This window comes from Dendrobates tinctorius, unplaced genomic scaffold (assembly GCF_039654945.1).
Source record: "Dendrobates tinctorius isolate UK_male_01 unplaced genomic scaffold, ASM3965494v1 ptg000057l, whole genome shotgun sequence".
NCBI classification, from domain to species: Eukaryota; Metazoa; Chordata; class Amphibia; order Anura; family Dendrobatidae; genus Dendrobates; species Dendrobates tinctorius.
The window spans coordinates 7,538,681-7,564,721 of record NW_027361725.1 but is presented as its reverse complement, the minus strand read 5'-3'; the positions used below and the strand labels follow the sequence as shown (position 1 = coordinate 7,564,721).

Sequence of the window (26,041 nt, the reverse complement as noted above, 5' to 3'; positions counted from 1 at the left end):
CTTTTAAAAAGGGATCAGACATGTTGAAACCTAGTTGAAGTAACAAAAATGGAGAAGTGTCCAAGTGGAAAGACACCACTAAAATGATCAGAATGGAAAAAGAAAGCATACTTTGGACAGCTACAAACAGAATATTGTCCTTCCCCCATATAATATCAATGTTTTCTTTCTGTACAGATGGAAGCGAAAGTCGTAATGGCCAAGCTTCTGCAGAGATTTGAGTTTGAGCTGGTGGAAGGACAGAGCTTCAGGATTTTGGATACAGGGACCCTTCGTCCTTTGGATGGTGTAGTCTGTAGACTGAGACCTCGAGAAGAACACAAATTCAAAAATAATCAAAAACTAAAATAAATTTTAACCGAATTTATAACAATATGACTAGACTATTATTGAACTAAACGTCTAGCAGTTTGGATAAGCACTTTTTTATATTGCATAATACAATCAGCAGATTGTTACCGTAATATTCTACAGACAGACTCCAATGTCTATATACAGTAGATAATGAATATACAGTATGGTAAGCATTGCAATATTTGTTACAGGTATGACTAAATAAAATTGTATGTAAAACAATAAATGTATAACACATGATCTAAAGTTTTAAATCTTGTAAATGTAGAGTAAAGGTTTAAAGAAGTTTTCTGACCTGTCCTTTTCACACATGGCCAATGTGTTGCGATTCTGCACAGAAAATCACTGGCTTTTTATTTTATAAAACTAAGCTCATTACAAAAATACAACACCAACACCCTGCTTGTGGTACATATATAACACCAGGACCAAACTCATAAAATACATTCATCACGCAAGCTAATTTCACATACACATCATCAGAACCAAGTTCATAACATAAATACAGCAACAGAACCAAACTTATAATATAAATGCAGCACTAGGACTAAACTCAGTACATAAATACAGCATCACAACTAAGCTTATAGCATACATATGGATCAAAGCCAAGTTCATAACACAGAGTACCTGAACAAAGATCATTACATATAAACAACACCATAACCAACCTTAGTAAATCAATACAGAATCTGAACTAAAGGGAACCTGTCATGTCCAAAAACACTATTGACCTGCAAATATAGAGCTAATCTGCAAGCAAATTGTATTAAAATGCCACATAGCCTCTTAATACTAAAAGCACAGCTACTGGGAGCCGCTTACTTTCAGTCATGGAGCAGAGCAGCGAGCGATTATAGTTGTCGCTAAATATACAGTGAGCAGAGCACTAAGCACTTTGACAGTCTACTCTGTACACAAATGATGCAGAGCGAGTTGTCAATCAAAGTGTCAGAGAGTGGGTACAGCTGTGCTCAATGCATCCTAGGCAATAACTGTAATCAGTGCTCACCAAAAGACTAATACCACTAAAAATTTAATTTTATTAGAATAAGTATAAACAACTATCAAAAATTATTTATGTGAAGAGTAAAATTGCTGACCCACAACCATCTGATACCATAAAGAGGGGGGTCCTGGGAGTACCTGGCTCACCCTATTGTCTCCTGATCAAACCCTGCCTATCAGTGGAGGTTGGCACCATGACTTGAAAGCAAAATGTCGCCCCTGTTTGACGGCGGCTTTCCCTGATGACCCTAGGAGTACCTATTCAGCTAGTAGCAAAATACTGTACCACACCAAATGAGGCAACCTATTACTCCAATAAAAGACCGGCTATTTCCAAACCTAGTTAGATAAGCCTGGGCCAAATGAGCAGTCCAACATATATAGGAGGGACAAGGGTATGGAATTATGTGAGGGCAGCCAAAGTTCAAGTTCAAAAATGCCAACCATATGAGTAAAGTAACCTACAAAACCAAAAATCACCACAATATAAGTGAAATGAAGAGACAATTGGGTCGCCCTCCCAGGGCTGCGGGGTACTCGCTACCAGGCCGGTGTCAGGGGAATGTATCACAGCAGCGGTGACCCTGTCCGTGGCCCTTGGCGCCCAAGTATTGGGGGGAATGTAGTTGTAGTTAATGGAATGGAATAGTTTGTGGTGCCACCTGTGGTGTTCGGCAAGGGAGGTGTTAAGCCGACGCTGCAGACAGATCCCCTGGGACAGACGGTAGGATGCAGCAGTGATGGTATAGCCCTCCACAGGCAGGGCTGGTGTCCCAGGGCAGTGTAGTTGTAATGATTGTGGAGAGGCGCAGGCAGTGTAAAGGATGATACCCAGATGTAGCAGTGCTGAGCGAGTTGGCGCAAGAATGAATGGAGGACACCGAAGCTTGCAGTTCCAAGGCTTTACTCACAGTCTGTGGTACACAAGGGTGCCTGCCTCCGAGCCGTGTCCTCCGGGTCAGAGACTCAGCCAACCCCCAGGCTAGATGGAAAGCTCCTCTCCAACACTCCGCCAACATGTACCTTTCCTGAACGACTCCTCTATTGTGCCTTAAATTGTGAAGATCTCCAGTACCGTGGTACTCTGGAGTTCCTCCTGTCAGATGTTCCTAACAGTTCTACTCGTATGGCAGACAGCTATAGCCTCTCTCGGGGACTCCTTTCACCGGAGTCCTGACTCTCTATTCAATTGCTGTTGTGCCCCAAGTCTTAGTTGGGAGTAGTGCATTTACAGCCTACTATTTCACCGGTGTCTGCTGCAGAACCATAAGTGTCCATACAACCTCGGGGACCGGGCCCCGGCCTTGCGCTGAGAACCTATAGGCAGGGTTCCTCTTCCAACCCACGTCTCCTCTCTGTTCTCCTACTCCTTCGTTCCGTACTGATCCTTCTCTCTCTTATGGAACCTTAGGTTGCAGTTCTACGTCTTTCTCCTTCTGTTCCTTTCCCGTGCCAGCTCACTCAGATCACTGAGGCAGCTGCAGCACTCCTTCCTCCATCCCTTCTCCCAGGGATCCCCACTCCTCCCGAGTGGCTTCCTTCCTCGCTGACCTCCCGTCAGACTGAACCCCTAATCCTACACTTTCCCACTCTTTTATATATCTCAACTCCACCCACCTCCCAGCACATCCAGTGTTCCAAGCAGGGAACCACCAAAGGTGCTCTGCTACTCTATAAGCACTGAGCCGCAATGTGGTTGTGCAGAACAACCCTGTTGTGTGGGGTGCGCATGTTGGAGCGTGGAAAGGAGTTCCCCCCGTTACCTGGATGGTGGGGCACTACACCTTAGGAGAAGGTGCAGTACCTCTGTGGCGACTGAGCCTCAGGGGCGCCACATACCCCCCGTTAAACACAGCACATCTGCGGGCTGCAAGACAACAAAGTTGACAGTACAGGAACATACAAAATTTTATAATGCTGCGTAAACAATTCTTATACTAATCTTCCTAGTAAAGGAGGCATTATTTCTTGAACGTTACAAACAATCCTATCTAAAATTCTAAGTTAAACAGTGCAAATTTTCCTTAATTCAAATGTGCTGTATTCTGTAACACATTTCTTTATCATTTTCTCTCTCTTCTAGACGCAAGACGCTGACCGCAAGTACCTGGTCCGTCACCTGTCATGTTCAATTCTTTATTCTTAATTCTCTATCAAAACATTTCTCACTCTATCTAAAAGCCATTTACTAACTGCCCACTCCTTCCTCTTGGCCCTCAGAGAGCACTCCTCCCCTGAATTCCGGTTCAGAGCTCCCCCTGCTGACCTGGAGTGCAACTGTGTTGCATGTATAGACCCTAGTTACTAATACTCTCATAAAACACATTATCAAATACTTTACAGTAAAACATTCAAAGATTCTCGTAAGTGCTGGACACCGCTGCCAGACGGGATTTCTTGCAGTGTCCTTTGAGGTAGACATCATCTTCGCAAAGTGTCCTTATGTAAAATCTTGACATCATCTTCGCAAAGTGTCATTATGTAAAACCAAGAGAGGGCACCTAAAAAGGTGCAACTATTTACAATAAAAGTTTTTGTATCACTCCAAGTTCATGATCGCTTAGTTCAATAGGAAGGCTGCCAGTTGCCGGATGGTGGCTTGACATTGGGCCCAGTTCTCCTCTTCCTCCCGCTCTTCCTGGGACCGATCCAGGCTGGTAGGGTACTGCGGCGCCACCTTCAGGGGTTCCGGTGTTCCCCCCTGGTGACTGATATCCTGGTCCCAGACCAGATCTAGCACGACCTGGCCAGCCGCTGCGACCGTGGTGCACCCCAGGGCCTTCCCAGTTGTCAGGACATCAGACGTATCTGGGGCCTCCTGGCGGTGTGGTCTCTGCTCCGGTGCAGCGGCGGCAGTCACCGCAGATGTAGGCCCCTCCTGGGCATGCGGCCTGCTCAGTCTCCATAAGGCCTCCTGCCTCAGTCGCAGACGGCACGTCAGCTGGGCGATTTCGTCCTCCAGCTGCTGGAGGTTCATTTCTGAGATCGGGTTGAAACCTTCAGCCATGGAGCCAGGGAGATCCGACTCAAAATGGCGTTCTGGCGTTCTTCCTGCCTCGGCCCCTTTCCCGCCACTGGCTTCTTCTGCCCCTCCTTCCGGGGGCGGCGTCTTCTTCCAGCGCCTCCATACCAAGCCAGTATATGAACCCCTCGGGGGGTGGGCCAAGTAGCTGTCACGTAGTAATTCAGGCAGGGGAGGCCCAAGACTCTTTGCGGTCTTTTCCTAGGACCTCCCATCTCTTCACGCCCTTCTTCTCCACGCCAACGGCCATTTCTAATGTCCATTTTACAGTCCATCAAATCAGGTCTTCTGCACATTTTCAAAAGTATAAAGTCCAACAAATCTCAGGCACACAGAACCCGATGGCATCGGGTCTCGTCATCCTGTTCGTGACGCCAAGTTGGGTCGCCCTCCCAGGGCTGCGGAGTACTCGGTACCGGGCCGGTGTCAGGGGAATTTGTCACAGCAGCGGTGACCCAGTCCATGGCCCTGCGCGCCCAAGTAATGGGGGGAATGTAGTTGTAGTTAATGGAATAGTTTGTGATGCCACCTGTGGTGTTCGGCAAGGGAGGTGTTAAGCCGACGCTGCAGACAGATCCCCTGGGACAGATGGTAGGATGCAGCAGTGATGGTATAGCCCTCCACAGGCAGGGCTGGTGTCCCAGGGCATTGTAGTTGTAATGATTGTGAAGAGGCGCAGGCAGTGTAAAGGATGATACCCAGATGTAGCAGTGCTGAGCGAGTTGGCGCAAGAATGAATGGAGGACACCGAAGCTTGCAGTTCCAAGGCTTTACTCACAGTCTGTGGTACACAAGGGTGCCTGCCTCCAAGCCGTGTCCTCCGGGTCAGAGACTCAGCCAACCCCCAGGCCAGATGGAAAGCTCCTCTCCAACACTCCGCCAACATGTACCTTTCCTGAACGACTCCTCTATTGCGCCTTAAATTGTGAAGATCTCCAGTACCGTGATACTCTGGAGTTCCTCCTGTCAGATGTTCCTAACAATTCTACTCGTATGGCAGACAGCTGTAGCCTCTCTCGGGGACTCCTTTCACCGGAGTCCTGGCTCTCTATTCAATTGCTGTTGTGCCCCAAGTCTTAGTTGGGAGTAGTGCATTTACAGCCAACTACTCCACCGGTGTCTGCTGCAGAACCATAAGTGTCCATACAACCTCGGGGACCGGGCCCCGGCCTTGCGCTGAGAACCTATAGGCAGGGTTCCTCTTCCAACCCATGTCTCCTCTCTGTTCTCCTACTCCTTCATTCCGTACTGATCCTTCTCTCTCTTATGGAAGCTTAGGTTGCAGTTCTACGTCTTTCTCCTTCTGTTCCTTTCCCGTGACAGCTCGCTCAGATCACTGAGGCAGCTGCAGCACTCCTTCCTCCATCCCTTCTCCCAGGGATCCCTAATCCTCCCGAGTGGCTTCCTTCCTCGCTGACGTCCTGTCAGACTGAACCCCTAATCCTACACTTTCCCACTCTTTTATATATCTCAACTCCACCCACCTCCCAGCACATCCAATGTTCCAAGCAGGGAACCACCAGAGGTCTCTGCTACTCTCTAAGCACTGAGCCGCAATGTGGTTGTGCAGAACTACCCTGTTGTGTGCGGTGCGAGTGTTAGAGCGTGGAAAGGAGTTCCCCCGTTACCTGGATGGTGTGGCACTACACCTGAGGAGAAGGTGCAGTACCTCTGTGGCGACTGAGCCTCAGGGCGCCACACAATCAGTAACCAAAAATCGTCATTAATTAAAAGTCAGGGAAGAGAGGGGGTGGTGTTATGGATGTGTTAACTACAACTCACCCTCTAAAGTCCCTAATAGAAAAGTCCCTTTCTGGCTGCAGAGGTTGGCGCACTAGAATAAGATGCAAATGGCACCCCCCTCAACCAGTACTGTCCCTCACTGACCCCTCAATCTTTCCCTTCACAAAGCGCTTATACAAAAATGTGCCAAGAAAAGATGGGGAGATGGGCGGCAGTGTGTTGAGTGGTAATACGAGGGTGTACCTTGTTGGAACTGCTCAATAAATAATAATAAATTCCTCCAAAAACACACAGGGAATTTGGAGTAAGATTGTAAATGGACTCCAAAGTTTAAACGTCTTAAAGGTACAAAAGTGATTGGGCTGTGTAGAAATATATAAGGAAATTGCTGCCCTAAGAGGCTCGACACCTGTAGGCTATGTAAATATATATAAGAAGATAGCTGTCCTAAGAGGCTCCACACAAATGCAGGTACAGCAACCCTGTTTTTTCAAAATGCAATGATAAACATGTCCAAAAACAAATATATTCAGCTCACCATTTTACTTGTCACGTTGGAGGCAGTTCTTTGATGAAGGTGCTAGGAAATGTCACAAGCTGACATAAATGCAAAGATCCAAATATTCCAGCACATCTCTTACTTAAAAATAGAATCTTTATTGAGAAATCTTCATTAAAAATCCAAAAGCAGGATACAGGTTAAAAAACCATGGTAAAGACAGGCATTTACGCGTTTCAACTCAACAGAGTCTTTATGAGTAAGACTCTGTTGAGTTGAAACGCGTAAATGCCTGTCTTTACCATGGTTTTTTAACCTGTATCCTGCTTTTGGATTTTTATTGAAGATTTCTCAATAAAGATTCTATTTTTAATTAAGAAGACGTGCTGGAATATTTGGATCTAATGATAAACCTGTGTGTATATATCTTTAAGGCTCGGTTCCAATACACATTATCAGGTCATTCAACCGTAACCCATGGGATGTACCTTAGCAAAAAAAATCCTACATAAGGGCAATATATATAAAATAATCAGCTATTCCATCCTGCCCAAACATATATATTCAGCCTTATTTAGTCAGCTTAAAGGTGCAAGGTGCAAACTGATTAGACTAAATGCAGAGAGACATGCCAGAAGAGTCTCAATATCAGTTCACACGGTAATCACTTTTCAGCAGAAAATCATACATACAGTCATGGCCAAAAGTTTTGAGAATGACACAAATATTATATTTTCACATGATCTGCTGCCCTCTGGTTTTTATGTGTGTTTGTCAGATGTTTTTATCACATACAGAAATATAATTGCAATCATATTATGAGTAACAAAAGGTTATATTGACAGTTAGAATGAGTTAATGCAGCAAGTCAATATTTGCAGTGTTGACCCTTCTTCTTCAGGACCTCAGCAATTCTCCCTGGCATGCTCTCAATCAACTTCTGGATCAAATCCTGACTGATAGCAGTCCATTCTTGCAAAATCAATGCTTTTATTTTGTCTGAATTTGAAGGTTTTTGTTTGTCCACCCGTCTCTTGATGATTGACCACAAGTTCTCAATGGGATTAAGATCTGGGGAGTTTCCAGGCCATGGTCCCAAAATCTCTATGTTTTGTTCCCTGAGCCATTTAGTTATCACCTTTGCTTTATGGCAAGGTGCTCCATCATGTTGAAAAAGGCATTGTTGATCGCCAAACTGCTCTTGGACGGTTGGGAGAAGTTGCTCTTGGAGGACATTCTGGTACCATTCTTTATTCATGGCTGTGTTTTTAGGCAAGACTGAGAGAGAGCCCATTCCCTTGGCTGAGAAGCAACCCCACACATGAATGGTTTCAGGATGCTTGACATTTGGCATGAGACAAGACTGGTGGTAGCGCTCACCTGGTCTTCTCCGAATAAGCCGTTTTCCAGCTGTCCCAAACAATCGAAAAGGGGATTCATCAGAGAACATGACTTTACCCCAGTCCTCAGCAGTCCACTCCCTGTACCTCTTGCAGAATATCAGTCTGTCCATGATGTTTTTCCTGGAGAGAAGTGGCTTCTTTGCTGCCCTCCTTGAGACCAGGCCTTGCTCCAAGAGTCTCCGCTGTTGTGAGTTCATTTTCCCCTTCACTACTGAGGCCCGAGGAACTCCCTCTTCTGGTGAAGAAAGGTAGTGAGCCTGATTGTCAGACACCTGGGGCTGATGATGATGACTGGCTGAGTGGAGTTAATGACTGGATATAAGGCTGCCGACGCCCTTCTGGCCTGCGGGTGATTTCTCTGTGGACTTCTAGGAAACCAGTCTGATTCCTGCTCATCTAAAGCTAAGATTTCTGCTTTGCCTTTTTGCATTAGTGTTTTGTTTTCCTTGCTTTTCTGGATTCTGCAATTCCCTCCTGGGGTGAGCTGAATCTCCTTTTGCCTGTTGCTCTGTCTTCAGAATATTCCTGAGTACTGACATAGCCTTTTTTGAAGCCTAGCGTCTTCAGGGCCTTTTTTACTGTCAGTTTGTTGGCTCTTATTTTCATAGGTTTTTTCATGGATTGCAGACAACAGCCTTCCTGTCCTTTCCTATCTAAGCTAGCTTGGGCCCCATCTTTGCTCAGTCTATCTTTCTGTCTGTGTTTTGTTCTTTCTTCTTGCTTCACCGTCATTATATGTGGGGGGCTGCCTTTTGCTTTGGGGTCTGCTCTGGGGCAGTTTAGATTTCGCTTTCTGTCTTTAGGCTATGTAGTCCTCCGGCTGTGATCGAGGGGCCTAGGGCATCGTAGGAGCCCCCCATGGCTACTGCTAGTTGTGTTGATAGGTTCAGGGGTCTGCAATCCGATAGCTGCCAACTTCTCTGGTTTTCTGGACTTAGCTAGCATTTCTATTTTTGCCTCCTACGGTGACTCAATCATAACACTCCGCCTCACAGTGCGTGCAGATGCACTCACACCTGCCTGCTGCCATTCCTGAGCAAGCTCTGCACTGCTGGTGGCTGATCCCGCAGCTGAAACACTTTTAAGAGACGGTCCTGGCACTTGCTGGTCTTTCTTGGGTGCCCTGGAGCCTTTTTGGCAACAAGGGAACCTCTCTCCTTGAAGTTCTTGATGATGCGATAGATTGTTGACTGAGGTGCAATCTTTCTAGCTGCGATACTCTTCCCTGTTAGGCCATTTTTGTGCAGTGCAATGATGACTGCACGTGTTTCTTTAGAGATAACCATGGTTAACAGAAGAGAAACAATGATGCCAAGCACCAGCCTCCTTTTAAAGTGTCCAGTGGTGTCATTCTTACTTAATCATGACAGATTGATCTCCAGCCCTGTCCTCATCAACACCCACATCTGTGTTAATGGAGCAATCACTGAAACGATGTTAGCTGGTCCTTTTAAGGCAGGGCTGCAATGATGTTGAAATGTGTTTTGGGGGATAAAGTTCATTTTCTAGGCAAATATTGACTTTGCAAGTAATTGCTGTTAAGCTGATCACTCTTTATAACATTCTGGAGTATATGCAAATTGCCATTAGAAAAAATGAAGCAGTAGACTTTGTAAAAATTAATATTTGTGTCATTCTCAAAACTTTTGGCCATGACTGTAGATACAGCAGTCCTGATGTTTGAATTAATATATAGATATCCTTAAGGTTCGGATCCATTGCACATTGCCATGTCATTAACCGCAGCCCAAAGGATATAACGTAACAGAAATCCTACAAGAGGCAATATACATGCAACAAGGGATATCATACCTGCCAAAGATCACTTATAACATCATCACAATTATTGGGCAACTTCCCATGAAATAGAACCTACGGAGAATACTGGAGTCAAAATGCCCCAAAAAGAGACTAGTTTGTATTAAAAATGTCACTTTTTACTCACAAGAATAAAAAACAGTTATTTTATTGAAAATTACAAATAACACAGTACAAAGTTAATCAGAATGAGTGTATATCCATGGTGGAAAGACACAAGAGAAATGCATCAGGTATAGATTTTATACATATATAGTACAAATTAGTATATGGCAATCTTGTATAATTGCCTGTAGTTAGGTACATATAGAGTTGGGGATTAAGGGGTTATAAGAAGAACCGTCACAGTAACCCCTGATCAAGATTGCTGAAAAAGTCACAAGTACATCAATCTCTATATATAAAAATGATTGTGTGTGTGTGTATCACCAACCAATCACGAAGCATCTTTCATTTCACCAGAGCTGTTCAAAAGGAGCTGAGCTGTAATTGGATGCTATGACCAACAGTTTTCCCACTTGACAACACCTCAGGAGACACTGACATGGTGGGAGAAATATAGCATCCCTGGGAACATAAGCTCCCCAGCCATTGTCTGCCCCCTGAAAGGAGCAGAGATCACATGACAGAAATGAATCCCCCCTCCTGTGCCCATATACACATCACACATCCTCCATACCGTAGGCACATCTTCCCTCTTAAAGGGATCATTGGTATGGAAGTCAGAGCAAATCCATCCAGCGCTTTGGTACTGACCCCAGGGTCTCTTAAAGGGATCATTGGTATGGAATTTAGGGGAAATCCACTCTGTACTTTGGTACTGACCCCAGGCCTTTCTTAAAGGGATCTCCGGTATGGAAGTCAGGGCAAATCCATCCAGCACTTTAATTCTGACCCCAGGCCTCTCTTAAAGGTATCCCTGGTATGGAAGTCAGGGCAATTGCCTTCAAATGCTCTGGTACTGACCCCGGGCTCTCTTAAAGGGATCCCCGGTATGGAAGTTAGGGCAAATCCACTCAGCGCTCTGGTTCTGACCCAAGTCCCCTCTAAAAGGGATCCTCGGTACCGAAGTGAGCGAAAATCCACTCTGTGCTTTGGTACTGACCCCAGGCCTCTCTTAAAGGGATCTCCGGTATGGAAGTTAGGGTAAATTCCTCAGCGCTCTGATTCTCACCTCAGACTTCTATTAAAGGGATCATTGGTATGGAAGTCAGGGCAAACCCACTCAGCGCTCTTGTTCTGACGCCAGGCCTCTCTTAAAGGGATCCCCGGTATGAAAGTTAGGACCGTTCCGCTCAGCGCTCTGGTTCTGACTCCAGGCTGTCGGGATGATGTGGGATATTAGTGGTAGTTGTCCAGTGCCTCTGGCTGATGGGATGATGTGGGATATTAGGAGTAGTAGTCCAGTGGCTCTGGCTGACGGGATGATGTGGGATATTATGGGTAGTAGTCCGGTAGCTCTGGCTGATGGGATGATGTGGGATATTATAGTGAATGTGGCTATGCGGAATGGGTGTGGCTCTTCACTCAGCTTTATATCTATATAGATTTAATCATTATAATTTGTTACAACTAACCATAGTTAGTTACTATGCCCGGGCAGCGCCGGGCTCTTCAGCTAGAAGCATATATAAAAACTACATGCAATCAAATGATCAAGGGAACTCCCACCTAGAGGGGAGAAGAAGTATGTATAAACATTCGGGTTTACAAATGCAAGTGCTGACCCCTGGGACCCCAGATGACCAAACCACCCCGTAAAGTGCCTTTTATAATGCCATTCCAATTATGTCATCACCCATGTGGGGTCTTGATGTGACTCACCAATGCCTGATGCTTTTCGCCCAGCAAGGCTTCCTCGGGGGGCTGTGTGGTGGCTGCTATGGCACATGCACCCTTTATACAGTGGGGCAAAAAAGTATTTAGTCAGTCAGCAATAGTGCAAGTTCCACCACTTAAAAAGATGAGAGGCGTCTGTAATTTACATCATAGGTAGACCTCAACTATGGGAGACAAACTGAGAAAAAAAAATCCAGAAAATCACATTGTCTGTTTTTTTTCATTTTATTTGCATATTATGGTGGAAAATAAGTATTTGGTCAGAAACAAAATTTCATCTCAATACTTTGTGATATATCCTTTGTTGGCAATGACAGAGGTCAAACGTTTTCTGTAAGTCTTCACAAGGTTGCCACACACTGTTGTTGGTATGTTGGCCCATTCCTCCATGCAGATCTCCTCTAGAGCAGTGATGTTTTTGGCTTTTCGCTTGGCAACACGGACTTTCAACTCCCTCCAAAGGTTTTCTATAGGGTTGAGATCTGGAGACTGGCTAGGCCACTCCAGGACCTTGAAATGCTTCTTACGAAGCCACTCCTTCGTTGCCCTGGCGGTGTGCTTTGGATCATTGTCATGTTGAAAGACCCAGCCACGTTTCATATTCAATGCCCTTGCTGATGGAAGGAGGTTTGCACTCAAAATCTCACGATACATGGCCCCATTCATTCTTTCATGTACCCGGATCAGTCGTCCTGGCCCCTTTGCAGAGAAACAGCCCCAAAGCATGATGTTTCCACCACCATGCTTTACAGTAGGTATGGTGTTTGATGGATGCAACTCAGAATTTTTTTTCCTCCAAACACGACAAGTTGTGTTTCTACCAAACAGTTCCAGTTTGGTTTCATCAGACCATAGGACATTCTCCCAAAACTCCTCTGGATCATCCAAATGCTCTCTAGCAAACTTCAGACGGGCCCGGACATGTACAGGCTTAAGCAGTGGGACACGTCTGGCACTGCAGGATCTGAGTCCATGGTGGCGTAGTGTGTTACTTATGGTAGGCCTTGTTACATTGGTCCCAGCTCTCTGCAGTTCATTCACTAGGTTCCCCCGCGTGGTTCTGGGATTTTTGCTCACCGTTCTTGTGATCATTCTGACCCCACGGGGTGGGATTTTGCGTGGAGCACCAGATCGAGGGAGATTATCAGTGGTCTTGTATGTCTTCCATTTTCTAATTATTGCTCCCACAGTTGATTTCTTCACTCCAGCTGGTTGGCTATTGCAGATTCAGTCTTCCCAGCCTGGTGCAGGGCTACAATTTTGTTTCTGGTGTCCTTTGACAGCTCTTTGGTCTTCACCATAGTGGAGTTTGGAGTCAGACTGTTTGAGGGTGTGCACAGGTGTCTTTTTATACTGATAACAAGTTGAAACAGGTGCCATTACTACAGGTAATGAGTGGAGGAAAGAGGAGACTCTTAAAGAAGAAGTTACAGGTCTGTGAGAGCCAGAAATCTTGATTGCTTGTTTCTGACCAAATACTTATTTTCCACCATAATATGCAAATAAAATGAAAAAAAAAACAGACAATGTGATTTTCTGGATTTTTTTTTCTCAGTTTGTCTCCCATAGTTGAGGTCTACCTATGATGTAAATTACAGACGCCTCTCATCTTTTTAAGTGGTGGAACTTGCACTATTGCTGACTGACTAAATACTTTTTTGCCCCACTGTATAGGGATATAAATTAGGGAAGATTGTGGTGTGTGCCATTTTTAAAAACCGCACATGCGCAGAAGGTCTCCATAGTCCCGTCGCGTCAATTCCGGATATTTCGGAGCCCGATGTATGTCAGCACAGTGGCCGTTGCCATGGATGCACAGACACACAACGGGCACGTTCAGGGACACGACAGGTAGGACACCACCGTGCATGTGCAGAGACAATTGTAATTGATAGTAAGTGTGGATTAGTCCCAGACTAACATTTATACATTTGTCAACAATTAGTAAACATCACACAAGGGCAATAACACAGAAAAATGCAGCATAAATAAGGACTCTGCAAAGTTCATTAAAAACAGAATATTTCCAGGGCTGCATCCAAATCTTCCATGACTCTTTTTCATATCCCATTATATGCGCAGTCATATGACCAAGATTCTAAGTGTCAGGAAATCACGACCTCTTGTGGACAACTGGTTAGACAAATATAAAATAAAATTAAAACTTGCACATAGCATGCAATTAATTTAAAAAACGGAGACTGAGGATCATTAGAGAAAAGGTGTAAACGACAATTGCTCATTGAGCCCCTGTGGAGACATTGTACCCAGAGTCGCTATCCACCGGCACTCCAGTTGTTCCAATGCTCGTTTAAAATATGCACCTCTGGCTCCACAGTGAATACGGTCTATGCCACGTACCGAGAAGCCAGCTGGGTTCGAGCCATGGCACACCCTGAAGTGCCTAGGGATTGCCTTCAGACTAGAAATATCCGTGGAATCCTTTGCCGCCACTATGTTCCTCACGTGTTCGCGCGTCCTGACGCGAAGTTCACGGGATGTCAGGCCTACGTAAATTAATTTACAGGGACATAGTGCATAGTAGACCAAGTATTTCGTACTACACGAAATATAAGACAATATTTGGTGTTAGGAACGGCGGAACACACTAAATAAATAAATAATAAAGTGCGTTCGCCGCTCGGGGTCCACCGTGCAGAAGGTGAAAACACTGCTGCTATTTAATGGCAGACACGCTATATGGCGGTATAACGCACACGGGTTCAACGTCACCCGATGTGCACAGAGCGGACTCTGTTAACTCACAGAGCCGCTGTAACATAAACAAACGCCGAGCCTGTTAGACTCACAGGTCTCAGCGAAATTGCACGCACGGTATCCGGTCACAGGACACGGGCCCAAGACTGGGGTCAGTGTCCGTCTAGACCTACCTTGCATGCGGCGTCGCTACTGCGGACGCCGGTAAGTGCTGCTGGCTGCAGCGCGGCGACAGACACAGCCGCTAAGCGATAGTGCCGTGTGAGACGTGACACCATCGGACGCTAGTGTAGAGGTGCGGTGTGCACTGTGGCCTATGGCTTGCCACTGACTGGCGCTGACTCTTTCCCTAGTTCCCTATCCACATGCGTAATATCAGAGGGAGGGGAATCTTAATAAGTCAGTCACCAGAGTCATACATCCATCACCATTCACACATCTAGCAAGAAGAGTCTATACTAGCGCATGGCCGAGTGGCCATGCGGGTCTTTTATAGCCGTGAGCTGCCGCTACCATCCAGATCTCTGAGATGGACCAATCAGATCTGGAGAAGGACCTGAGCACGTGACTCCTGACTTCCAATAGGAGATTGTCTCGTGAGCATGCTCAGTGGAGCGGCAGAGGGACTTAACCTCAGGAATGGCATGCTGCAGAGCAGCATGTGAGGCTCTGGATTCCTGTAGTGCCGCTGCAGGAATCTGACACCTAACAATTTGGTACTCATTATTGCCATCAGCTGACATAAACGAAGTGGCATGACAAATATTTGCACAAGCGCAGCAAGAGCCGCACGGAAAGCAACCCCATCTCTGCTTTGGGGCCCAAAGAAATCCTTTGAAGGGGCTTCTACATAGTGGCTCCTGACCAATAGGTCCTTAAGATTCTTAACCCTTCTTGCTGTCATTAGTGGATATGATGGCAGAACCCGATTTAGGGATGGGTCAGTCTGGAGGACTGACCAATGTTTCTGCAGGATCTGGCGCATACCGTACCACTGATCATTTAACGTGGAAATAAATCTTAACGTAAAATCCTTTTTACCATTTTTGCCAGTACGGCCAGATCCACCAAGGATTTGGTTCCGGGGAGTCCCCCGAGCCCGACGGTACCCTCTTTTAATGCACCGATTACTATAGCCACGCTCACGGAATCTGGAGCTCAGGTCCCGAGCCTGGCCTTAGAAGGCCCCATCGGTAGAGCGCACTCTCTTCATTCTCAGAAATTGCCCGATGGGCACTGCTTGTTTGGTGGATGGGGTGTGGGCAGATGTAGCATGTAAAAGTGAATTGACCGAGGTTTCCTTACGGTAAACATCCATCTGTACTCTGCCCCCCCATCCACCATTATTTTAACGTCCAAAAAATAAATCTCATGAGAGCTGATCTTATACGTGTGCTTAATATTTAAATTATTTCTGTTAAGCTCACCGATGAAGTCTAAGAAGCCAGACTCGGTGCCTTGCCAAATAATAAAAACATCATCTATGAATCCTGCAAGAGGCAATATACACAGAATACTCAACTATTACACCATGCCCAAAGTGGGTCAGCAAATAGACTTAAAAACAAAAGATAGTGATAAACTTATTCATAAACATATAAATTCAGCCTCAACACGTTTCCCTCCCATGATAGTGATAAACTTATGTGAATTATTCGTAAATAAATTAAATCAGCCTCGAAGCGTTTCCCTCCCATGATGAAAGTTTTCAGGAGGCATATGGGGATTTCTGTGTCCACTCAAGACATCAGAGATAGATACAGGGCCTGGTCGCAGATGTGAGTGAATAAGGGGCAGTGTTGCCTTTAAATAACTTCAAAAACCAGTCATTAGGAATCTAGGGGAATAAACTATAGAGGTTTGTCACATACCCTTTTGTTACAAGTTTGTCCCCATTTCGGATACTGCTCATGTCTTAATTAAAATACACACACTGGAGGCCTTTCAGGGTAAACGCTGGGGGCGCATGCGCAGCAGCCCACCCAAGTGTCCAAGATATCTAGTGTACCATCCGGATATGGTGTATGCTGCACCGTGCACGCACCGTTCAAAGATAGCGGCGCCTGCGCAGTGCCGATCGATGTGCCAAACATCTAAATGTGACTCCAACTGTGCACGCGTCTCCACAGAGCTAGCTGCGCCTGCTTGGATATGCCAGGATCGTCAGCCCCAGGTTAATTAGCGGTCGGCACCGCCAGCCCACTGCATCCTAGGGGTATACCTAACATGCACGCGTCATCCGGAGCTTGCGGCACCAGTGCAGAGGATAACACGTCCACATCAGTGCAGCTATTGATCTGCAGCACACATACACCTTTGGTCAGTGTGTCCTTATTATATGCAGCATACTTTTCAGGCCAGGTGCCTCCCCCATTATCTCACAATTGTTATCTGATCTGATATTTACACATATCACATCAAATTCAGAAGTAGGTTATTGCTGTATTTGAACTACATGTAACCACATACAGTATATCTAAACTCAAAGAGGGTAAAGTAAGTGCCCTAGAGATTATATTCAACTTGATGAACTAATATATAGTTTAATCCGGGGTTAGAGTACAAACTCAGGGCTGCTATTAGCCCTATACAGACCCATTGATATTATACTATACAGCTTTTTCTACACAACAAAACTTAAACCTGATGCAAGGAGTACATCAAACAATGTTTTATGGTTATGATGCTTATATTGATGTCATACTCAAACCCTCACCAAACAGGGCCGTTATTTAACTGGCACAAACCGTCTTGTAGGCCTGTGCTTTAACATGAGACCGTTTCTAAATTAACCATGGGTAGAGAAAAAGATATTTCTGATATGGGAAAATAGATATTCTCAAATGAAACAACCATACGTTAGACCATCATTTAGCCCCTTGGGGGCCACTGAAGCTCTTACAGTAGATTTTCAGTATATTCATATCTGCGCAGGCGCTGTCAGTTCCATGTGACGGGTGCTGCATTAATAACTGCACTGATGTGGACATTTATTCACATCTGTGCAGGTGCCAAAAGCTCCAGATGACGCATGCGTGTCATTATATACCCCTAAGATGCAGTGCGCAGGCGTCGCCAACCGCTAATCATCCTGGGGCTGACATTCCTGGCGCATCCACGTACGTGCAGCCGACTCTGTGGAGACGCGTGTGCAGTTGGACTCACATTTAGAAGTCACTGACACATCGGTCGGCACTGCACAGGCGCCGCTATCTTTGGATGGCGTGTGCGCCGTGGGGAACACACCATGTCCAGAAAGTACACTAGATATCATGGACACTTGGGTGGGTTGCTGCGCATGCGCCGCCAGAGTTTACCCTGAAAGGCCTCTAGTGTGTGTATTTTAATTAAGACATGTGCAGTATCTGAAACAAGGACAAACTTGTAACAAAAGGGTATGTGACCATTCTGTAGTTTATTCCCCTAGATTCCAAATGGCTGGTTTTCAGAGCTATTTAAAGGCACCACTGCCCCTTCTTCATTCACACTTGCAACCAGACGCTGTATCTATCTCTAATGTCATAAATATACACAGAAATTCCCATATGTCTCTTAACAAACTTTTATCATGGGAGGGAAACGTGTTGAGGCTGAATTTATATGTTTATGAATAAGTTTATCACTATCTTTTGTTTTTAAGTCTATTTGCTGACCCACTTTGGGCATGGTGCAATAGTTGAGTATTCTGTTTATACTGTCTCTTGTAGGATTTCTGTTACGGTATATCCTTTGGGCTGGGGTTAATGACCTGGCAACATGAGATGGAACCAAACCTTAAGGATATCTATATATTAATACAAAAACCAGGGCTATATCTATGTATGATTTTCTGCTGAAAAGTGATTACCGTGTGAACTGATGTTGAGCCTCTTCTGGCATGTCTCTCTGCATTTAGTCTAATCAGTTTGCACCTTGCACCTTTAAGCTGACTAAATAAGGCTGAATATATATGTTTGGGAAGGATGCAATAGCTGATTATTTTATATATATATTGCCCTTATGTAGTATTTTTTCGCTAAGGTACATCCCATGGGTTACGGTTGATTGACCTGATAATGTGTATTGGAACCGAGCATTAATATACACACTGGTTTATCATTGTATTTTGAAAAACAGGGTTGCTGTACCTACTGTATATTTGATTTTTTTTTCAATTGAGGTTATAGTGAATATTGGTGTGGAGCGTCTTAGGACAGCCATCTTCTTATATATATCTACATAGCCTACAGGTGTCGAGCCTCTTAGGGCAGCCATTTCCTTATATATATCTACACCGCCCAATCTCTTTTGTACCTTTAAGACATTTAAACTTTGGAGTCCATTTACAATCTTACTCCAAATTCCCTGTGTGTTTTTGAAGGAATTTATTATTATTTATTGAGCAGTTTCAACAAGGTACACCCTGGATTTACCGCTCAACACACTTTTCCCCATCTTTTGTTGGCATTTTTTTGTATAGGCACTTTGTGGAGGGAAAGATTGAGGGGTCAGTGAGGGACAGTCCTGGTTGAGCGAGGGCGCCATTTGTGTCTGACGCTAGGATGCCAACCTCTGCAGCCAGGAAGGGACTTCTCCAATAGGCACTTTAGAGGGTGAGTTGTAGTTAACACATTCATAACACCTCTCTTCCCTGGCTTTTAATCAAGGACAATTCTTTGGTTATTGATTGTCTCTTCATTTCACTTATATTGTGGTGATTTTTGGTTTTGTTGGTTCCTTACTCATATTGTTGGCATTTTTTAACTTTGGCTGCCCTCAAATAATTCCTTACCCTTGTCACTCCTATATATGTTGGACTGCTTATTTGGCCCAGGCTTATCTAATGAGGTTTGGAAATAGGTGGTGTTTTATTGGAGTAATAGGTTGCCTCATTTGGTGTGGTACCCTATTTTGCCAGTAGCTGAGTAGGGACTCGTACGGTCATCAGGGAAAACCGCCGTTGAGCGAGGGAGCCATTTTGGGTTTAAGTCATGGTGCCAAGCTCCGCTGGTAGGCAGGGTTTGATCTGGGGACAATTGTATGAACCAGGTACACCCAGGTATCAGACCATTGTAGGTCAGAAATTTTAGTTGCCTGGTTAGGCTTCACATATATAATCTTTGATGGTTGGTTATAATTATTCTAAGAAAAGTTAATTTTAATGTTATTAGTCTTTTGGTGAGCACTTTCTAAACAAATCCCGTGAATTAAACTACAATAACTATAATCACTATGTGCATGCTCCTATGACTGAAAGCCAGCCACTGCTGGGAAGATATAAGATGATTTTCTCCCAGTAGCTGCACTTTAAGGGCTTGCTCACATGAGGGTATAACATGGTCGAATGCTATCTGATGTTTTATCCGTCTCCTCGGCACCTCGGCGATTCTTTAATGTAAGGCTACTTTCACACATCAGGTTTTCGGCGTCAGGCGCGATCCGGCGTCGTGCCGGAACGCCGGATCCGGCAAATGTTTCTGAAAACCGGATGTGACGGATCCGGTTTTCTGCCGGATCCGTCTTTTTCTGGACAGACAAAACCGGATCCGTCTCATCCGGTTCATCCGTTTTTCTATCCGTTTTTTCGACGGATTACGCCGGATCCGGTTTTTAAAATTGACCCTTGTGGCCTTCCGAACGGGATTGGCTACTGGAAAACTATATATAGCGTGTTCCTACAGCCCTTCTTTGACAGGTTGTAGAGGAGAAAGTGCAGGTTGGAGAGAAGAGCAAGTTACTGGCGAAGATGGATGTTGTGATTGGAAATATTTTGAAGAATTTGGCGGATTTTACAGCGGAGGCGAATCGTTTGAGGGTGATTGTTCTGGAGAAGGAGAGAGCGAGACAGCAGCGCATCAGGCATCGTAGACAAAGTTTGTGGATCCACCCCATCACAGCCAAGAGAATGACGCGTGGGGTCTATTCTACACTATGCATGGACCTTCGACGAAACCCGGATAAATTTTTTGGATATGTTAGGATGAAAATGGAGAATTTTGATTACTTGGTGGAGCGCATTGCACACCTCATAAGAAAAGCGGACACCTATTGCCGCTTCTCTGTTTCACCCGCAGAGCGTCTGATGGTGACTTTAAGGTAAGCCACATTTATTGGATATGATCGCATCAGAGCACACTTTCACTGCAATCTTGTTGGTGGTAATTTGTATCTCCAAGTGTTATAGGTCAGTTTTGGTATGTAATGCTGTGATTTAAAACTAATTTATTGTTTTTTAATTCCCCACAGATTTCTTGCAACTGGAGAATCCCTTTCGTCACTGCATTTCCAGTACAGACTCGGGATTTCCACCATATCTGGAATTGTGAAGTACACATGCCGTGCACTGTGGGACTCCTTAGCTGAAGAGTTTTTACCAGAGCCCACAACAGAGAGGTGGATTGAAATTGCTGACAAGTTTCAACAGATATGTCAGTTTCCAAACTGCTTGGGCGCTGTGGACGGGAAACATATCCGCATTGTAAAGCCAGCTGGATCGGGATCGGAATATTTCAATTACAAGAAATATTTTTCAATTGTCCTCATGGCCATCGCTGACGCGGAATACAAATTTATTGCGGTTGATATTGGGGCCTATGGCCGCTCCAATGACTCTCAAGTTTTCAAACTGTCTGCCATGGGGCGTAAACTGTATGGAAACACCTTCCAGTTCCCACCACCTAGACCGCTGCCGCAAACATCTGGTCCACCTATGCCATTTGTCTGTGTAGGGGATGAAGCCTTCCAGCTGTCAGAACACCTTTTGAAACCGTACTCTAGCAGAGGATTGACAAGACCAAAACGCATTTTTAATTACCGCCTCACAAGAGCAAGAAGAATGGTTGAATGTACCTTTGGTATTCTGACAGCCAAATGGCGGGTCCTATTGACTGCGATCAACCTCAAGACAGAAACTGTGGACGAGGTGATCAAAGCGTGCGTGGTACTCCACAATTTTGTTATCTGCAAGGAACCCATTTCCATTGAGGACACCTCTGAAGAAACCACCTTGCAAGATTACCATGACATTACCACTAGAAGTTCTGTGACGGTTTCAGTAATGAGGGACAATTTTGCACTATACTTTATGTCACCTCAAGGCAGAGTACACTGGCAGGATGACAGAGTGTGAAAGATTTGTGCCCTAACCAAACTTGTGTACCTTCTGGACCAACAGTATATACCTTTGCCAACCAAAGTTGGCTATCTTGTCATGGTCTCTATTTTTAGCTTTAGGCCACAGGTGTGTACCTGGTTGTGTTTTATGCAAAGTATTTCACCTTTTAACAAAAGTTGTGTACATTGTTAGGAAATCACCAACAATAAACACAACTTTTTAGGTGAAATACTTTGCTTCAAACACAACCAGGAACACAACTGTGGCAAAAAGCTAAAATTTACCCACAGTTATATACCTAGTTTTGAATACCATTTCACCTTTTAAATACCCTGTATTTAACCTTTTTCGCCGCAGAAAGAAATGACAGACAACCAGTGTAAAATAATTTAACTTTTATTGAAAAATGTTTTTTTTAGTAAACTTTTTTAAAATTTTAATAAACTTGTTTAATAAAACTTTGAAACTATAAAACTGAAACCATAAAACTGGTCATTTTTATTTAAATACACACATTATAATTCTGTGTAGTGTGTGGTGGAAATACTGCTGTAGGGGCTGCGGGACACTTCGACACTGGGAGTGTGGAGAGAGGACTGGGATCGTGGTGGGGAAGGAACAGTTAGAGGTGAAGGTGTGGAAAAAACTACAGAATGGGTGGACATGTGGGAAGCAGAAGAGGTGGTGGGTGGTGGAGTGGAGGGTTGGGCAGGGACTGTAGGAGCAGATGATGTTGATGGCAAGTTGTATGGGGAAGGAGTTTGGTACGGGGCAGGTTGCTGGAAGTGGGGAGATGTCTGGTACGGGGCAGGTTGCTGGAAGTGGGGAGATGTCTGGTACTGGGGAGGTTGCTGGTACTGGGGAGTTTGCAGGTACTGTGGAGGTTGCTGGTACTGGTGAGGTTGCTGGTGCTGGGGAGGTTGCTGGTGCTGGGGAGGTTGCTGGTGCTGGGGAGGTGGATGGTGCTGGGGAGGTGGATGGTGCTGGGGAGGTGGATGGTATGTAATAGGAGGGGGAGGATGGAAAGTGGCTGGAGGTGGATGGTATCTAATAGGAGGGGGAGGATGGAAAGTGGCTGGAGGGGGTGTAGATGTAATAGGAGGGGGAGGATGGAAAGTGGCTGGAGGGGGTGTAGATGTAATAGGAGGGGGAGGATGGAAAGTGGCTGGAGGGGGTGCAGGTGGAGGAACTACTGTGGTGGGAGGAGGAGGAGGTTGGGAGGTAACTTGCTGGAGAGCAGCGTGGCATGAATGCATTACATGCATCTGCTGGGCAGGAGAGAGCGTTTCCATGCGCTCCACAACAGACCTGAAAAAGGTGTGGTTTGGCGAAGATCTTGCTTCTGAATGCATGGTTTGCAGAAGTGTCTTCACCTCCAGAATGCTGGAGTTGATCTGCTGATAGCCTGCGGATATTTGCTCTGACAAGACTTTTAGACAGTTCTGGAAAGATGCATTCAGATGCAAGAACTCTGGCGCATAAGTCTTTTCCTGACCCCTCTGCCGCTGCCGCCCAGTACCCGCAGGTGTACTAGAGGTGGCAGGGGCAGAAGGGTGGGGTAAAGGGAAAGCGATCTCCTCACCAGCAGCTTCATGTAATGTAGGCGGCCACGATGCTCCTGTGCTGGTGGATGGGACAGATGGGTCGAATGTGTGTGAAGGCTGGGAAGGTGCAGATGTACCGGGGCGGTCGAAGTGTCCCTCGGTGCCGGTCTCCTCAGGGATCGCCTCAGAAGGGTCCAATCGTGCCGGCTCCCGAGTGCTGCTCACCGTGCTGTGGAATAAAGAGAAAAAAAAACAATTAAAATACTGACATGGTATGGCCCTGGCTGAAAAATTTTTTTACATATAACATTTTTTTTCACATGTGGTGTGTAATATTTACCTTCTGGTGACCATTGTTTCCCGGAGGAACGACAGGGCTTCTGCGTACTTGTACTTGCTCCTGCGTCCTCCAGATCCACTCGGGGCCCGCATCTCTTTATTGAACTCCTTCTTGAAACGATCCCTCACAGACCGCCACCGATTCACAATTCTGTTCCCTGAAACAAGAAAGGAGTGGTTAGTATACAACATCAGTGTTTCCCAAACTCCAGTCCTCATGGTCCCCAGGGGTCATGTTTTCATGATTTCTATAGTAAATAGAAATCCTGAACACATGATCCGTGGGGACCACGAGGACTGGAGTTCGGGAAACACTGGTTTACATCAAGCAACCGGTACTGTATATACTTACGCTCTTTAATCTGGGCCCGAGCTTCGAGGTCCTCCCAGCGGCCCACAAGGAGAGAACAGATTTCCTCCCAGAGTCGTCGGGTAACAATCAGGTCAGCGTGGCGGCGGTCAGCCATATTCCAGAGCGGCTCCCTTTCTCTGACGAGATCGATGAGGCGGTCCACATCAATCCCTCCATCCTCACCGTCAGAGTCGGGAGCACGCTGTGAAGGCTGTTAAAGAAAAAGACAAAAATAACATAATTAGCCTCCACAAAAGAAATGAAATAAAAAGTGCAAAAAAACAAAGCAAAAATATTTATACTTACACGCTGGTGACCGCCGCGTTGCTGTCGCCGACGACCCTGGGAGGCACTGCGAGGACCTCTTGGCCAAGCACCAGATTGGGAAGACTAGAGAAGAAAACAAAAAAAGTTATGTCTTTGGATGTAGGCATTTGTTTGCTGTGTGTGGTCTGCAGAACATTGTTTTCTATGTGTTGTGTGTAGTGTGATGTTGTGTTTCTGCGTTTGATGCAAAAAACTTACGAATTGTGAGCCCACTCCAAGTGTCTGTCCACCCCTTCCTTCTTCTTCTGGGAGCTCCTCTTCATCTTGTGATTCCTGTTTTGAAATAAAAGGCAATGAATAGACATATATTACAGAGAAGATGGATTTTGGAAATAAAAACTTACCGTCAAACGCTGACGATGCGAGGGAGGGCTCCCAGAAGATGTGCTGTCCTCTTGCTGGCCAGACTCCATGGCTGTGGGTGGTGTTACAGCTGCTGCCAGTGAAGCCAGTGCTGCTGCTGCTGCTGCTGCATCTCTTGGGCGGCTGTTGAATAAAGAGAAACAAAGGGCCAATGAATATCTTGATATTCAATAGCCCTAGTTTGGAGGAATGGGGGATTTGATAATTACCGTCTCTCATCTGCTGCTGGCCTCCCCTCCTCAGCATGTTCTATTTGCTGCTCCATTTGGGGTGGTGGTGGTGCGGATGGTGCTGCAGTGGTCTCCTGCCTTCTCCTGCGCCTGGTTGCTGTCTTGGGTGGCATGTTGGGTGTGGCTGTGGGTCCCACTGTCTTGCTTTTATATATGTCTTGTGGGCAGAGCTACTGAGCATGCTCAGACCAAAAAACCGGATCCGGCCGACGGATCCGGCTTTCGCCGGATCCGGCGCATTGCGGCGCTCATAGGCTTTCGTTGTGTGAAAAAGCCGGACGCGCCGGATCCGGCGTGTCCGGCTTTTTCGACGGAGACAAAAAACGTTACAGTCACCGTTTTTTCCAGACGCCGGATCGCGACACATTGCCGGATCTGGCGAAAACCGGATGAAACGCATGGCCATCCGGCGCGATCCGGCGCAAATGCAAGTCAATGGGGGGGAAAACGGATCCGGCATTGCATTTCGCCGGATCCGGTTTCTGTCAAAAGCGCCGGATCGCGCCTGACGGCGAAAACCTGATGTGTGAAAGAGGCCTAAGACAATTGGAGCACATTGCACTGACACTCGACTCAAACTTTGACAGAGTTTGAACTGAGTTCCATTTGCCTAATCAGCCCGATTCTCTCGCACAAGAGAACATATGCTCGTGTGACTCTAGCCTAAGTAAAGCATTCAGGCAGAATTGTAAAGCTATTTACCTCCAAATTAATTCTATATCTGCAGGTAAATAGTGTTTTTGGACATAACCTTTTTCCTTAACCTCACCACATAGACATAGTGCCAAACTAAGCTCAACAAATAAAAAGCGTACCAAAACAAAGCTCATAACATAAATATAGAACAAAGCTCAAAACATAAATACAAGATCAGAAACAAGCTTTAACATAAAATAAATACAGCACCAGAACTATGCTTATTACATAACCACCAAACCACATATCATAAATACAGAACCAAGCTCATTACATATACACAGCATCAGAACCAGAAAAAAGCTCATAACATAAATATAGAATCAGAAGAAAGCTCATAACATAAAAACAGAACCAGAATTAAGCTCATAAAATAAATACAGCACCAAAATCAAACTCCTTAATTTAATACAGCACTAGAACCAAGATCATTAACTATATACTGCATCAGAACCAAGCTCATTAGAAAAATAGAGTACTACAACCAGGTTTATAACATATACACAGCAACAGATCCAATCTACTAAAATACAGTAGTAGAACTAGGTTCATTACATATATACAGCAAGAGAATGAAACTCATAATATGACTTCAGAACTAAGCCCAGTAAATAAATTCAGCCTAGGAGCCTACCTAGCTCAGTACATAAACTCAGACCCACAATTAAGTTCAGTACGAAGATTAAATGCAAA

General features: G+C 45.3%; 1 protein-coding gene and 1 long non-coding RNA gene across 2 annotated transcripts in view; one reads left to right on the top strand and one right to left on the bottom strand.

Annotated features, from left to right (window-relative positions):
* The window catches only part of LOC141091925 (cholesterol 24-hydroxylase-like), a 58,014-nt gene extending 57,420 nt beyond the window's left edge, over window positions 1-594 (top strand). Inside the window, exon 15 of the mRNA XM_073577710.1 lies at window positions 178-594. Coding sequence (XP_073433811.1) covers window positions 178-351 — 174 coding nt within the window. The 3' untranslated portion in view covers window positions 352-594. The remainder of the gene's footprint in view (window positions 1-177) is intronic.
* LOC141091929 (uncharacterized) overlaps window positions 171-26,041 on the bottom strand; it is a 58,738-nt gene continuing 32,867 nt past the window's right edge. Inside the window, exon 3 of the long non-coding RNA XR_012232623.1 lies at window positions 171-307. This is a non-coding gene — a long non-coding RNA (uncharacterized lncRNA). The remainder of the gene's footprint in view (window positions 308-26,041) is intronic.